The following is a 16892-nucleotide window of genomic DNA, read 5'->3' on the forward strand; positions in this document are numbered from 1 at the left end:
ATTTTAAATTTGCGATGTACTAAAAATTGATCAAGGTGTTTCAAATCCAAGATTGCTCTCCACCCGCTTGAACTTTTGGGAACAAAAAGATGTGAATAGAAACCTCGCCCTTGTTGGTCGGTAGCTACTGGTTGGATGGCTCGTATGTCCAGTAGGTGCTGAATAGCTGTTTTCATAAGATTTCGTTTAATCGGATCTTTGGAAAGAGGGCACGACATAAAGAAGTCTGGGGGAGCGGATTGAAACTCCAGTGTGAGGCCAAATCTGATCGTGTCTCTGACCCAGCAATCAGACGTTGAGGAGTCCCATTGGTCCGCGAATAATTTAAGGCGGCCGCCAATGGGAGCTGGGTCCATGGGGTTATCTTGGACACCGGAAAAATCTATTTCCCGCTCCTCGGAAGGATTTCTTGGGTTGGCCACCCCTTTTGTTCCTATCCCCAAATCTGACCTCTCTGGCTATTGCCCTGGTCGGAAAGGTGGGGGTTTCTGGTAGAGAATGGTCCCTGATAAAAGGGCCAAAAGGATCCCTTCCAAAAGGACTGAGGGTTTCTAGGGTCTGACTTCCGAAAAAGGGAGGGTAAAATTTTCTTTTTGTTTCGAGTCTCGATGAGTAGCGGATCGAGGGAAGGGCCAGTCTGTCTCCCATTAGAGATGAAGCGAGCTTGCATTTATGTTTAATATCCGCTTGCCAATTCTTTAACCATAGCAAGAGTGGCACTGTGACATGTGAAGTGATGGCTCTGGCTGAAAACTTAACTGCATGAAAGGTTGCGTCAGCTGAGAATTCAGCGGCTGCTATAAGCTTTGCAATGTCTTGGAGTGCTCTAGTGCTGGGATTGGGGACATGCTCCCATAATAGCCAGAGCCATCTAAGGGAAGAATGGGTAAAGAAGGAAGCAGCCATAGCTGCTCTGATGGCCCACGCATCAGACTGATGGGCCCTGCATAGGGCTAGCTCGGCCCGTTTGTCCTCTGGCTTTAATGCCTCCAGCGCCTCACTGGGAATGGAGGACGAGGACACTAATCCCACAATAGGTTCCTCTACCTCAGGACTATTCAACAATTTTAAGAAATCTGGGGCCAAATTAAAGAATTTCCTGTCATAACCAGTGGGGGCTGGGTACACTACTGCAGAAGCCCACTGTTTCTGTACCAGGTCTGCAAACATGTGAGGGACTGGAATCATGTCTGCCTCAACTACAGGTTGGGTGAAAATGAGATCCTCTGGTCCCTCGTCTGACAGAGTTGGGATGGTAGAAGGGGTGGGCTTGTCCAGTTGCACAGTGTTTTTGGTCTTGAACAATAGAGATTTGAAAAGTTGTGGCTGGAACAAGCCTGTAAATACAGGTTGGTCGGGAACGAGGCCCTCATCCTCAGACATCCCCTTTCTAAGGGGCCTGCTTCCGACATGGCCGGGTCAGTATCATGCATTGATTCTGATTCACTCTGGTCCGTGTGCTCAACATGTTCTACCTCTTTTGCCTCCTCCTCCTGCTCCTCCTCCTGCGGCTCCTGTAGAAGCATACCCCCTTGACACTGTACCTGGGTATAGTGTGGCTCCGACCTGGCCAATGACCAAACTGATTGCGAATCATACTCAGCGGATGCGGGATGATCCCTGGTCAGAACCGCATGTTGCAGGCCTGCTGCGATTCCCTGACGGACAGCCATCTCCATCCAGGTCTTCATTCGCTCTGGCACATTGTCTGGAAGAGACTGTTCCTGTCGAAGACCGGCAGCCGTTGGTGTGAACGTCGCTTTGGGTATTCTTTGCATGGTTGGTGATTGAGCTGACTGGGCCTGTTGACTCAGGGGAGCCACGCTGTGCCTGGATGAGAGGGAGAGATCTAGGGGGGTAGGAGGGAGGAAAGAGGAGGACAGCTCTGGACTGTGGGGTGAGAAGGCTTGAGAGGTCCTGTGTGCCTCCCGTGTGCACTTATCTATTTGTTTTTCCAGTGCCTTGTGGCGCCTGTTGGCATCCTTTTCTGATGCCTTAGAAGTCCCTTTTTTTGGCTTAGGATTGTGTTGAGATTTGGACTTGCCCCTTGAAGTTGAAGAGTGTGAACCACTACCCCCTGCCATTATGATTGTGGAAGGACCAGTACGCTCGTTATTTAATGCTATATTGTGTAGGCGGTTGGCGTGCCCAGGGACCTGGCCAAGAATGGACAGGGTGCCCTGAAATCAAATCCTTTTTTTTTCTTTTTTTAAAAAATATGGATATCTGCTTCAAAATTAAGTTGTATCTCAACAAATAATTTATTATTGCTATAAAATTGCAAATATTATTATATTGGAATGATTAATATTATCAGAGCGTATGGGTATGCAAATATATATCAAATTTGGATGTCCCAATCAGCCAAATTGAGAACGCCTAGCAGACCAAATTATCACTCACAGGCCTTCAACAGCTTCCCTGCACAGGCGGGCGCTGGCCTAGGTGCTCACTGTTGTGCCGCTGGATAGGGAGAACTGTGAGGGTTGAGCCAACAACACGAATTAACAAAAGCCTCGAATATGTTGGAAACGAGGTTGTAATGATTCCTTGGGGTATTTTGTGTAAAAAAAACCCTTCAATCTGGAACAAGGATTACCTCACACAGTCTTTTGAATTAGCATTCAACGCGGCCACGTGGTCCCTTTACAGTAAAAAAATGGCGACCAGACGTTATTTGTGGCGTGCGCGCCAGCAGCAATCTCCTGCCGAGAAAAAGAGATAAGCTCCAACAGCCTTCCCTTAGGGCTAAACTGGCAGGGAGAGGTGAAACAATGAGGCGATTACACCTCCACCCCTAAATGGCATTCTTGGGGGAAAAAAAGAAACTGCAATACGACTTGGGAGAGAGCGAGAGAAAAAAAGCCTCGCCGTTTAAATGATAAAGTGGCTCGGCGATCATAATGGCAAGGGTAGGGCTAGCGGTTGGGGGGGGCGAAATGACATCGAAGCCTCCCTGCGCTTAGGAGCGCTTCCTGATAATGCGATCCCTGATGGCCAGATGGCAAGGGCAGCGTCGGTAAAAAAAGAACAATTGACTATCTGCAAACCTTAAAAGAGAATTCTCCTGTTTCGGCCAAGGATTAACGAGAAGCACTGCCTATCTCTCACGAGGCTGAGCCAAAACTGGGGAATGCTGGGGAGGAGTCCTATGGAGGAGGAGGAGCATTCTGCAAATTAAGCCCAGCCTAGATAAGCAGAGACTGAAGCACCTCCCAGTACTGGATGCTCTGAGCAGCTCGCGGGAGAAAAAGTTGGAAACAAATATTGGAGATTTGGCAATTTGAATAAAGAGGAAATATCCGGAAAATTAAAAAAGGGAAAAAGTATCAGCAGAAATTCGAAGGGCGGAAGGGAGTTAGAGGGGGATAAAAACTGGAGTGAAAGAATAAAGGGGAAAATACAAAGGGAAAGAAGGGATAAGAAACAGGACTTGGGAACAAAGAAATATGGGAATTCTAAAAAAATGGGAAAAATTGTTTAATTAGACATAGAGATAATGGCTGATTGATATTTGGAGAGGGGATGGAAAATAGAACTGCTATTTTTTGATAATGGAATTCAATGCTCTTTTCCTTTATGCATAGAGATAATTGTAACAAATAATGGAATATATTTATTAAATATATTGAAATATTTTAAATATACTGAAATAAATGAAATGATATAGGAGAGCTGAAATGGAATTAACATCAAGGTTTAGGATTAAATGAGTAGATTAGTATGTCCTTTTTTCCTGAAATTGTAGATAAACCTTATGAAACAATCTGATTTATATATGTTATGTAGTTTTAAATGGGATTATTAATTTTAATGTTTTAGGTAATAAAATGTTAAACATTTAACGGGATTTAAAAGGGGAGATAATTAATGAATATGTAACTTAGAGGTGGCACACTTAAACTGATATTTTAGGGGGGAAACCAATTTATAGAAGGAGTGTTATTAATCAGAATTTAAGAGGAATATATAAATGTGACAGTTAAAAGTACTAAAGTATAATAATTATGAAGTTAATATATGTGAATTAAATAATGAGATAAGCATTTGGAGTAATATAATAAAATAGAAAATGTATAAAAGCATTGTTAAGATAAGAAATTGAAAAGAAAAATTGAATATGTAATTATGGTCATATTTGTACATATTTGTATGTATATGTGAAGCCTATAATCATGCTGTTCACTAAAAAGAGATGTTAAAATGTGGAAAACTGAATAAAACTTGTTTAAAAAAATTCTTATGATACATGTAATATTAGTTTCAGTTAATATTTCATAGATGCATAATAATTGTGGAATTTTTCTTACCATAAGAAAAAGTGTCTGGAAGAGGCACACCATGACCAGCCAATTCTTGGAATGTCCAGAACTTGTTGACACAATTAAGTATGGCTTGTGGACGGTTCATTAGCCGGCAGCCCACCTTCTCCAGATGGCGAAGAACTGTAATATCACTATCACTCTGCACCCATGGTGTTGGTACACGAACCACTACTACTTGTGGGTAAGCAGTGATGAGTTCCCCATTGACCCGAAGACCTGCAGGAAAGAATAACAGGTCAATTTGATTAATATCAGTTAATAAAGAAAAAGCACTATATTTAAACTATCAGAATGGTATATCTAGTCCCTTAAGCTTTTGGAATAGCTCTTACATTACGCCATGCCCCGTTGCATTAGGTTTTACATGATTTTCATAAAAACACTAGTGTTCTGCATAAATAAAAATAGTAGAAATTATATACTATGTATACTACAGCAGGAGTCACCAACCTTCTGGACCTCAGGGACCACCAAACTCATAATTTTAGATCCCAGGGACCACTAACTGGTTCTGTGGTCTAATTTGTGGGCTTGGTGGTCATGTGACTGGCTGGGCATGGCTTGTGTGTTGTCGTGCATTAGGAGAAACTCAGGGCCAACCGAACCAGCATATGGTCTCACAAGGGGTCTGAGGATCTCATCTCGGTACCTAATGGCAGTCAGGCTACCTCTGGCGAGCACATGGAGGGCTGTGAAGCCCCCTAAAGAAATGCCACCCCACACCATTACTGACCCACTGCCAAACCTGTCATGCTGGAGGATGTTGCAGGCAGCAGAACGTTCTCCGTGGCATTTCCAGACCCTGTCACGTCTCTCACATGTGCTCAGTGTGAACCTGCTTTCATCTGTGAAGAGCACAGTGGCAAATTTGCCAATCTTGCTGTTCTGTGGCAAATGCCAAATGTCCTGCACGGTGTTGGGCTGTAGGCACAACCACCACCTGTGGATGTCGGGCCCTCATACCACCCTCATGGAGTCTGTTTCTGACCGTTTGAGCAGCCACATGCACATTTATGGCCTGCTGGAGGTCATTTTGCAGGGCTCTGGCAGTGCTCCTCCTGTCCCTCCTTGCACAAAGGCGGAGGTAGTGGTCTTGATGCTGGGTTGTTGCCCTCCTATGGCCTCCTCCATGTCTCCTGATGTACTGGCCTGTCTCCTGGTAACGCCCCATGTCTCTGGGCACTACGCTGACAGACACAGCACACCTTCTTGCCACAGCTCACATTGATGTGCTATCCTAGATCAGCTGCACTACCTGAGCCACTTGTGTGGGTTGTAGACTCCATGCTACCACTAGAGTGAAAGCATCGCCAACATTCAAAAGTGACCAAACCATCAGCCAGAAAGCATAGGAACTGAGAAGCGATCTGTGGTCACCACCTGCAGAACCACTCCTTTATTGGGGATGTCTTGCTAACTGTCTATGCTTTCCACATGTTGTCTATTCCATTTGCACAACAGCATGTGAAATTGATTGTCAGTGTTGCTACCTAAATGGACAGATTGATTTCACAGAAGTGTGATTGACTTGAAGTTACATTGTGTTGTTTAAGTGTTCCCTTTATTTTTTTTTGAGCAGTGTATATATTCTTTTTCTTACTTTCTCTGTGGTAGTCATGGGGGGAAGGGTTTCAGGCTTGACACATTCCTAAGGGGGGAGGAGTGGAGATAAAGAGAGATGTTTTGGCTAGGTGATCTTTCTTCCCATGGGAAACAAGCTGTCCTTGCTGGGGCCCCTTGAGGTGGAGATTTATGACATCAAGCAACGTTGAAGTACTTCTGTTGGAGAATGTGACTTTTGGGGGTTGTTTCTAACTTGTAATATTGTGGGGTAATTCCAGGTTGTGTCAGATCTGGAATTACCATGGACTTTGCCAATTTGATGCTTTCCTAAATAAATCTTTTTGGAAGATGGACTTTGTACTTTTCTTTTTAAATGGATTTCATCACTTGGAAACCTGACACTCTGTTTTTTTTTTCCAAGCTCAGGACAACACTTTCAGGTACAGTGTATTGTTATCTTTGAAATGGCAATTTTCAATTTGGAACATTTTGAACTTGGAACAATCTGCATACTGATATTTGGGAAATTTTCTGTTGCTGAGTAGTAAATACCTAGCTCCATGAGCTCTGACTTTTCATTACTTTTCTTTTTTAAGAAGTTGTATTTTGTTGAATTGTATTGTGCAGTTCTTGGCACTCTCTGAACTTTACTGTTTGTTTTCATTACCCAACCACATAACATCTTCACTACTCAACTGAATTTTATTGTATTCTTCAATTGCTGTATTATGGTTAGGGAGATCACACCCACCAGGTCTTTTTTTGCCTTTTTTAAAGTTTGACTATTAGCATAATATTTTTATACATTCCCCTTAATATATAGACAATTAAATCTGTGAAGGTTATGTGCCAATAGTCTTTCCAATTTCACTGCTTATTTTTGTTTTTACAATGCTCTATGTGAGTCAAGAAAGAACATTTCTTTGTCTTGCACAAAATTTAATTTAAACTTCCTATTCGCTAGCCTTCCTATAAAAACGAAAGGGTGAAGAAAAGGGGAAATTACAGCTTTCATTCTTCTTTCATGAACTTCCATGGACTAATGTGTTTAGGGTATGTGATAAAGTAGGAAATCCTACTATTGGCAATGGTTCAAATTTTTTTTAAAAAACAAGGTAAATAGGAAATATTCAAATTTGAAAAGAATTTGAGTTATTTCTGCTTAGCAACTTGACAATTACCTCTATGTAATTACTTTCCATTAAGACAGTACCCATAGGCATGTTAAAGGAGAGCCAAGCTGCTTTGGTTTAATTAATATAAACAAATGGTTCCCCCCTGAACTGACATTGGATCTTCCTCTGACCTAGAGGAAAAAGATTGGGGGGGGGGGGAATAAATGTGTTCTACATGTTCATGAACTGAGTCCTAGGAATACCATTTCCAAGGGAATGTGTGAAAAATGCTTCAAGAATTGAAAAAGAAGAAAACTGTTTGCCCTTCCTAAACAATTATCTGGTTCAGTGGTTCTCAACCTGTGGTCTGCGGATGTCTGAGGGGCTGTGATATCTTCAAAAGGAATCTGCAAAAGCTTGAAGAAATGTTATGGTTTAAATCTTGAGGTAAGTTTTGGGAGTCCATGGCCATGCTCCATTGTCACAAAAAGCATTTAAGGGGGTGGGGGCAGTGAAGAAAAGATTGAGAACCACTGATCTAGTCTATTCTGAAGAATAGAGAACATTGCTCCATTAGATCTCATAGGACGACATGATCTAGGTTTTCATTGATTACAGAATATCATGTAATGGGACACAAGAAACATGTTTTGACATTCTCTCTTCCTTTTGGAACAGCCCACCACTCAAGTTTATATTGGCTCTGACCTTGCCAAAGTCTTGGTTATAATCCAGACGGTGGTTCAAGAAATTAGTGAAGCCTGAATAGTTTCTTACTGTTGGTAATGGATTACCATAGAGCATGTTATTCTATGTTATTTCTGCATAAATTTTTTTAAAAAAATTGGCAGACAAGGGTAATCCGTCCCCCAAAGTAACAAACAAGAACATCACCCTCTATGATGGGGGCCTTGATAAGGCAAAGGGGCTTGTGTGGGTAAATGAAACTGTGGGTTATGTTGTCAGACATGTATATGTCCAGAAGGGTATCCCAAGGCACAGGTCATGATAGATACCCCAGACTAAAACCGATCATATCTGCCAACCAGCACTGGACCAGAGTGGAAGATTATGATCTATTCCTTCCACATGCCAATACCAAATGGCCCTGATTCCCCGGAGGCCCTAGGGCCACTACACATGGCAGCAGGAAGACCTGTCCAAAGGCAGAGGGTACTAAAAATCACCAGGTTAAATCAGGTTGACTTTGGACTTTGGATATTAGAACGGTCAACATTCAAACAATGAAAATGGATACTGGACTAGAAGAACTGCTTGAGGTCAACAAAATGCATTGGGATATCATTGGACTACATGAAACATGATGAAAAGGAGAAAATTTAGTTGAACTTGATAGGGCATTTACTCTACACTAGAGGTACCAAAGATAGACAACGTGGCTGAGTTGGTTTTCTCATCAACCAAAAACTAAAAAACTCTGTAGTAAAATTTGAAAGTATATCAGAGAGAGTAACCCAATGTATCATTCAATTGAACAAACAATACAAGCTTCAAATCATCCAAATGTATGTGCCAACAATAAGCTATAGTGATGATGAGGTTGAACTCTGTGACAATGTGACCCACCTTCAAGACAAAGAAAAATGCTGATACAAAATACAAATGAGTGACTTTAATGCAAGAATAGAAAGAACAATACCTACAGAAAAAGCAACTGGCCTCTTATGGAAATGGCAAATGAGATAATAGAGACGACAGACTACTGGATTTTACTGAAATACAGGAACTCTATATCATGAATTCATTTTACAAGAAAAAAGCTAGCAGAAAATGGACATGAAACAGTCCATCTGGATACACAAGCAAAATTGACTACATCATGTCAAATGATGAAACCATATTCTGTAATTGTACTGTCATCAATCGCTTTAACATTGGAAGTGACCATAGAATGGTATGAGCTAAAGTGAAAATAGACTGTAGAAAAAAAGCATATGAAAATGATAAAGCCACAAAAAATAAAGAGTAATAAGTTGTTAGAGGAGAACAGCATTTTTGAGATTAATCAAATTGCTTTGCTCTATTGCAAAATTTGGAAGAGATGAACATTATGGACCAAAATGAACAAATAGTCAAAAACATCCTTGAATCTGCTACATCTATACCACCACCAGAAAAACACTATGTACAGTAAAACGTCTCTTATGATTTAATTGAAAAATGATGGACAATAAAGAATACTGGAAGTTTCACTAATAAACTACAGTTAAGTACATTAACTTTAACATAAGAAATATTCAAAAAGAAATGTGTCAGTTTAATGTGAAGCTTATGAAAAAGGCAACTGAAGAAAACAAAGGAATTAATAGAGCAAAATACAAGGTTTTTGCATTAAAACATGAAGATGGCTCTGTGTGTAGAACAAGACAGGTAACGGTAGAAATAATTTGCAAATTCTATTCAGAGTTATACAAAGAACAAGATCACCTAAAAATAACAACACCAATGAAAGAGGAGATGCCATATATCTTAGTGGAGGAAGTATCAAGTGTCATAAAATCAATAAAAAATGCCAAAGCTTCAGGAAATCACTGTTACGGTTGGAATGCTGAAAGCTGGTAGTCAGTTTACACAAGATACTAACAAAACTATACTCGAGATGCCTCAGAGAAGAAAAAATATCCAATGCATGGAAACATGGTAAAGCAATTTTTATATACAAGGGGCCCAAGATGATTAGCCAATATTAGCCAATAAGCCTTCTTTCAGTGAACTACAAGGTTTTTATCAAATAATAGAAAAAAAAATATTGAGAATGTTAAATGATGCAAGACAAAGGAGTAGGTAGGGTTCAGAAGTGGCTACAGCACAATGGATTACATATGATTACATAATTTTCAAAAACTATCTTCCCCTATGCCTGAAAAGTTTTCGATCAGTGTGTGCTACCTACTCTAATAAAACATGGACACTTAACCTTACAATTTATACAAAAGCTAACAGTGGTGCAAAGTACCATGGAAAGATACATGATGTGGATGACAGAATAAACAAAAATATACAATATCATAAAGAGAGTAAAATAATTGGAATGGAAAAGGGAGGATCACATAGCAAGAACTGATGGCAGGTGGACTAAGCAGTCACAGAATGGATCCCACTTGATAAAAAGTATCCAACAAAAAGGACCTAAAAAAAGATGGAGTGATGACATCGGCAAGTATTGCGGCACAACTGGCAAAAGAAAGCTGGGGACCATATTTGCTGGAAACATGTGGAGGAAGCCTTCATCCTGCAGTGGATACAACCATTTATCACATGATAATGACTAAAATGATGATGATGAACATAAAACATAGGATTGGAGGGGACCTTGGCGGTCTTCTAGTACAACCCTTGTTCAAGCAGGAAACCCTATATTATTCTGGACAAATGGCTTCCAATCTATTCTTGAAAAGGAGGAAGGAACACTCACAACTCCTGGATTAATTCTTCTGTTAGGAAATTTATCTTTAATTCTAGTTTGGATCTTTCTTTGAAAATCTTATTTCTTGTCCCCCTCCTCTCAGGTGCTTTGAAGAATAGGCTGACCCCCCCCCCCTCTTCTGTGTGACCGCTCCTCAAATATTGGAAGACTGCTACCATGTCATTCCTAGTTGTTCTCTTCATTAGAATAGACACGCCTAGTTCCTGCAACCATTTATCACATGGTTTAGCCTTCAGACGCCATATCATCTTTGTTGCTCTTCTCTGCACTCTTTCTAGAGTTTCAGCACTTTTTAATACATTGTGGTGACTAGAATTGGACACAGTATTCCAAGTGTAGTCCTACCAGTGTACTAAAGTGGTATTCTCACTTCACATAATTTTAATACTTTCTCTATATTGATGTAATCTAAGGCTATACTGACTTTTTGGCAGCTGCAGTACACTGCAGTACACTATTTAAGTAGTAGTCCACTAGACACCAAACAGTAGTTAGTGACTACTGTTGAGCCAGATACCACCTAATCTATATCTGTGCATGTTTTTTTCCTGCCTAAGTGTAAAGCCTAAACCCTAAATTAGGTATGTCCTGGGAAACTGTGAGAAAGATCGTTCCTACAGAAGGGGTGGGAGGGGAATTAACATACTGGCTTTTGTTTCTCTAAATACACATCAAGATAAGGGGAGGGGTTCTAAACTCCCTTATGTATCCTTGTATGCCTGAGGGACCTCAGACGCTGCTTTGAACTCCTACATCAATTGTCTCATCTCAGTAAAGGATTTCTTTTGATACGTTGGGTTCTCAGAAGTTCATTCTTGCTAATTGAATGGGAAAAAGTTCTGTAGCCTGACAGCCCCATTGAATGCAGATGGTTAGCCAGATGTGAATCCATCTGATGGTGATGCTGTTTATCCCATATTTTTCTAAATATTTTGTTATTTATTATTTATACTGCCATTTTAAAATTTCTGTTTTCTGACTAATGTCACCTTGATGAGTTTTATAAATTTGAAGAAATTAAATCAGGCATTTTTCTCCTGTTTCTGTAAAAATAAAGATTCAAGTTCCTTTGAAAAATAAAAGCAGAAGATAAAAAAAATCTCTCTTTTTAAAAATATATTTTGTGAGATAGTCAATATATTGCAGCAGTCCTGTGGCAATTCTGGGAAGCCCCTTTCCTTGGTATCCTAACAACTGAACGTGTCTTAGCAAAGGAAGTAATGAGATTTGACAAATTTCTTCAAGCACTTAGCCTGAAGCATAATTCCTAGTTTCTCCAGTTCTCAACATATCCAACATGCATTTCAAAGTTCACTCTATAGTAAAAATAAAAGGCTATAATTATACACAGCTTATAATGCTTTCTGCTATGCCTATCTAGACATTTTTCCGTATCAATGCTTAAAAAAACAAAAGAAAAATCCTGATTTTTCAAAATGTTACAGAAAGAACATTACTGTAAAGGACAGAATTCGCTACAAGATGCTTCATTAGCTGCAAAGCAAGCATTACTGCATTGTTGCATTGTGCTTAGATGTTTATTGCAGGGTTGCACTAATTTCAAGGAAAGTTTAACTTAATAAAGCCACACCAAACCAAACAAGAATCTTTATAGCTAAACTAGAAGGCTATCATCCTATACATATTAAAGGATGGTTCTAATTTGGCATGCAGATAATTTGATACTGTCAATGTGGTTAGTTATCCACTATATGCACAAATGTAAACTCAGCATTGCAAGTATGGCAATTATGTATATAAGGGCCTTGTGAGGGTAGAAAGGAAGATTTTGCACCATATTTTCCCTATAAATTTTTTTTTTCTACTGGGAGAATTGGAAGAGGCTCTCCTCTTCAACATTTTATTTCTAGAATTATGACTGAAATGTTTTTTAAAACATTTTAAAATTATGCTAGCTATGCATTATAGGGGATTTCAATGCAGTAATAGATATAGAAAAAGATTACACAACAAAGAAAAAAAAACAGGAAAAAGAGGAAAACACTGCCAAGTACATTTCATAAATCGATACAAGAATTAAATCTTAAAGATATGTGGAGAGAACTTAACAGACAAGAAACACAATATACGTTTTTTTCAAACCCACATAGTTCTTGGTCTAGGATTGACAGGGTGTGGATGGATATAGAAGTAGCAAAAGATACAGAGAAAATAGAGATACTACCGAACATATGGGGAGACCACAACCCACTGATAGTGAAATGGAAAGGGAGAAGAAAGAGAGGAAGATGGACTTTAAATCAGAAACCCCTTAGGGATAAAAACTACACACAAATGTTAGAAAAAGAATTAAAACTAGGACAATGCAAATGACCAAACAACTTTGCAAAATTTATGGGACACAACCAAAGCATACATCCAAGGTCTACCAATTGCATATGGAGCAAAAAAGAACAAAGATAAGAAAAAAACGACAAGAGAAACTTGAGAAATTGGAACACAGTATGCAAAAAGAACCACAGAATGAAGAAATTAAAAAAGAGATGGGGGTGATTAAACATGAAATACATTTAACTTTACAGGATGAAATGTCACGAAACCTCAAGATGGTAAAGCAAAACTACTTTGAGTATGCTAACAAACTGGGGAGATGCTTGGCCCATAAATTGAAAAAGAGAAGGAAAGGAAAACAATACAAATTCTACAGGATGAAAATGAAATTCCACACCATCTGGCAGAAGAAAAACAATCTATTGCCCAGAAATATTTTGCAGCACTCAGGATGAGATACCAGAAGAGAGGATCAAACAATATTTGAATGAGAAAAATTTACCTATAATCCCAGATCTCACAAAGGAAATGTTAAATGCCGAAATCACAATGACTGAAATGAAAGAGGCAATTAGTAAACAAAAATGTAATAAATCACCGGGACCAGATGGGATCCATGCAGAATTATATAAGGAAATTCAAACACCATTGGAACAGCTAATGTTGGATCTGTACAATGAAACATTAGAACAAGCAAAACTTCCAAATTCATGGACAGAAGCCTTATTTTAAAAGAGAACACCAATGACCAACTGATACAAAACTACAGACCGATTTTATTACTTAATATGAATTATAAAATATTTGTTAAAATAATTGTGGAGAGGGTTAAGAAAATTTTGCATGAATATATCCACCCTGACAAAATGGATTTGTACCAGAGACATTTAAGAAATAACACCAGACTGATAATGAATGTATTAGAGTGTTATGAGGCACACCCAGACAAGCAATTGGCATTAATGTTTATGGATGCACAAAAAGTCTTTGGTAATTTGAACTGGAAATTTTTTATCAAACAATGACATCTAATGAACTTTGGAGAATTTTTTTTAGATATGATCAAATCCATATATATTACTCAAACAGTGAAGATAATTTTGAATGGCGAACTAACAAAGAAATTTAATATATCAAAAGGAGTAAGACAGGGGTGCTCTCTATTACCACTACTATTTATCATTGCAGCAGAGGTACTATTAACATAGATCAGAAATAACCAAGAAATAAAAGGTCTGAGAATTAAAACAGAAGTATATAAAACACAAGCATTTGCTGATGACATGGCATTCATCATAGAAGACCCTCTGGAATCAGGACATATATTGTTACAGGAAATTGAAGAATTTGGCAGAGTGGCAGGACTAAAAATAAATAAAGAAAAAACAAAGATATTAATAAAGAGTATGAGTGAAACAAAAGGAGGAATTGGAGAAGAAATTGGGGATTCAAACAACAACAAAATTAAAATATCTCAGGGTGTAGATGACAGCTAAATGTTCATCGATAAAAACAGATAATGACGAGAAATTACTAAAACAAATACAAAAAGATCTGGAAAATTGGGGGAAACTCCAGATATCATTGACAGGGAGAATTGCTACTATTAAGATGAATATACTACCTAAGGTATTATACCTTTTCCAAATAATTCCAATAAAATTAGGTAAAACCTTCTTTGAAGAATTAAACAAAACAATTAAAAATTTATTTGGCAAGGGAAAAAAGCCCGGATAAAATTAAAGCTCCTGCAGGATAGTAAAGACAAGGGAGGCTTCAGATTTCCAGATTGGGAACTTTATTAATCAAGCCACAATAACAACATGAATTAGAGATTGGGTAAATCTAAAGGATAAAAGAGTGTTAATATTAGAAGGACATGACATGCAGATTGGCTGGTACGCTTTCATGTGGGAAGGGCAAAATAAATTTCATTCGTATTTTCAAAGACATCAAATTAGAGATATATTACTAGGGGTTTGGGAAAAATTAAAACAAAACCATTATACAAAGATCGCAATCTGGATGTCAACCATGGAAGCTATAGTATATCTGAATGTTTTAGACCTGAATAAGACATTGAGCTATAAAGAGCTATTAGATGAACAAGGGAAATTAAAATCGAAGCAGGAGTTTATGTCACAGGGAATGCAAGTAGATTGGTGACCGTACTTACAGACACAATTTAGATATAAGAAAGACATAGAACAGTATGGAATATATTTGGATTAACAAGAATTGGATAAAATTTTACAGGGGCCAGAGAGAAAAATGTACAAATTACCAAAATGTACAAATATTTGTTAAGATATAAATTGGAAGAAGAAACTGTGAAGGAAACAATGATAACTGGGCCCAAAACTTTGGATATAGTATTAATTTGGAAGATTGGGAAAACCTTTGGAAAATATATTATAAATTAACTATCAGCAATTTATAAGGAGAACTTATATAAAATGTTTTATCGCTGACATTTACTGCCAGCGAGACTTGCAAAAATGTTTCCCAATAATTCAGCAAGCTGTTGGACATGTGACTATGAGCAGGGAACCAATTATCATATGTGGTGGACCTGCCCAAAAGCAAAAAAATATTGGCGGAAAATTAGAAATTGGCTAGAAGAAATTACAAAAGTTAAAGTTGAATGGAAACCAGTGTTCACTCAATCTGACATCTCTCAAATTATATAGAATAATCAATCACATTTATTACATTAATGTATAACACAAATTTCATCTAATTATACTGTATATTACACACATAGTTGCATGTAATGTTGCCAATTTCCGTCATACCTTTTTATTTGACTTTTTTTTATTCCTTTCATGTCTACCTTCCAACCAACTGTACCAAGAATTTCAGATCTCATAGTACTCTGACTCCTCACTGTTTTGCTTACGTTGTGATAAGCGGAATGTTTGGTTCTATTGTATTTGTATGAATTGGTTTAATAAAGTATTTTTATAAATAAAAAAAATGCTAGCTGAACTACTATGAACAATTGGTTTCCAAAAATGATCTAAGTTAATCTACAGAATATTTAAAAATTATAGCTAATATACTGATATACTTTATACGAACAATACATTTTCTAAAATATTAACAAATTCATTAGGATAGTAAAACTTCAATTAGACTTTAATATCATTATATATTTTAAAGAGCTAGTATAATTTTAAATTTGGATAGTTGTTAAACATAGGAGTAAGTCATATTACTGTATTATCTTAAATAGCTGGTATAGTTATTTTTAATTGATTCTACATGATGTTGTATTGGAGACTGTCACAATCTCCACTTTTTGTTTTCTCCAATTTTATGTTTGTCTAAACTCTTCCCCCCACCCCTAAAGTAAAACTGGGGATGAGGAATCTTGTTTTTAACACCAAAGCACCATTTTCATTAAGAATAATTGGTACAATTCACCCAGGAACATCCTAAAGTTGGGAACAGAGAATAGTAAATTAGAAATAACAGTCTTTTTAAGCTTAGTCCCTGATGTACATGAGGGACTAAGCTTAAAAAGACTGTTATTTCTAATTTACTTAGTGAAGTGTAGTTAAACAAAATAGCACCTAGCAGCTGATCAGCCTCCTGGAATACCATCGATCAGTTGTTCCAGGCAGCGGGGATAACCCCTGCTGATCGCCGCCACCTATCACTGCCGATCACTGCTGATGCTATTTGGCTGCAGCAGCAGCAATCAGCAGTGATGGTGATCAGCAGCAATGATCTGTGATCCCCGCCTCCTGGAACAGGCCAAAAACGGAGTGTGCGGAGGCCGAAAACGGCCGAAGGGTGGGAGCCGGGTGGGGCTTCGGCAATATTTGCTCCATAAGATGCAGGCATTTCCAGCCACTTTTGGGTGACTAAAAAGTGCATCTTATGGAGGAAAAAATACGGTACATGTATACTTGCACAACGAGGATTTTCAAGACTTTATACTATCCTTGCTCTTGGACTTCTGTATGATGATACTGGATGTTCTATACAGCTACTAGGGGTTTGGGAAAAATTAAAACAAAACCATTATACAAAGATCGCAATCTGGATGTCAACCATGGAAGCTATAGTATATCTGAATGTTTTAGACCTGAATAAGACATTGAGCTATAAAGAGCTATTAGATGAACAAGGGAAATTAAAATC

The 16892-nt window shown here is 38.3% G+C and overlaps 1 protein-coding gene across 3 annotated transcripts in view; it reads right to left on the minus strand.

Moving 5' to 3' along the window:
- Positions 1-16892, minus strand: part of RIMKLB (ribosomal modification protein rimK like family member B) — a 74798-nt gene that overhangs the window by 27587 nt on the left and 30319 nt on the right. For all 3 annotated transcript variants that reach the window (XR_003375246.2, XM_087926055.1, XM_026713375.2), the window contains exon 4: positions 4311-4541. Coding sequence is in view for 2 of the 3 variants with exons in the window: in XM_087926055.1 (XP_087782181.1) it covers positions 4311-4541 (231 nt within the window). In the remaining variant the exon portion in view is untranslated. The remainder of the gene's footprint in view (positions 1-4310; positions 4542-16892) is intronic.

Source organism: Pseudonaja textilis, chromosome 2 (genome assembly GCF_049901715.1).
Source record: "Pseudonaja textilis isolate UNSWEBS1 chromosome 2, rPseTex1.2, whole genome shotgun sequence".
NCBI classification, from domain to species: domain Eukaryota; kingdom Metazoa; phylum Chordata; class Lepidosauria; order Squamata; family Elapidae; genus Pseudonaja; species Pseudonaja textilis.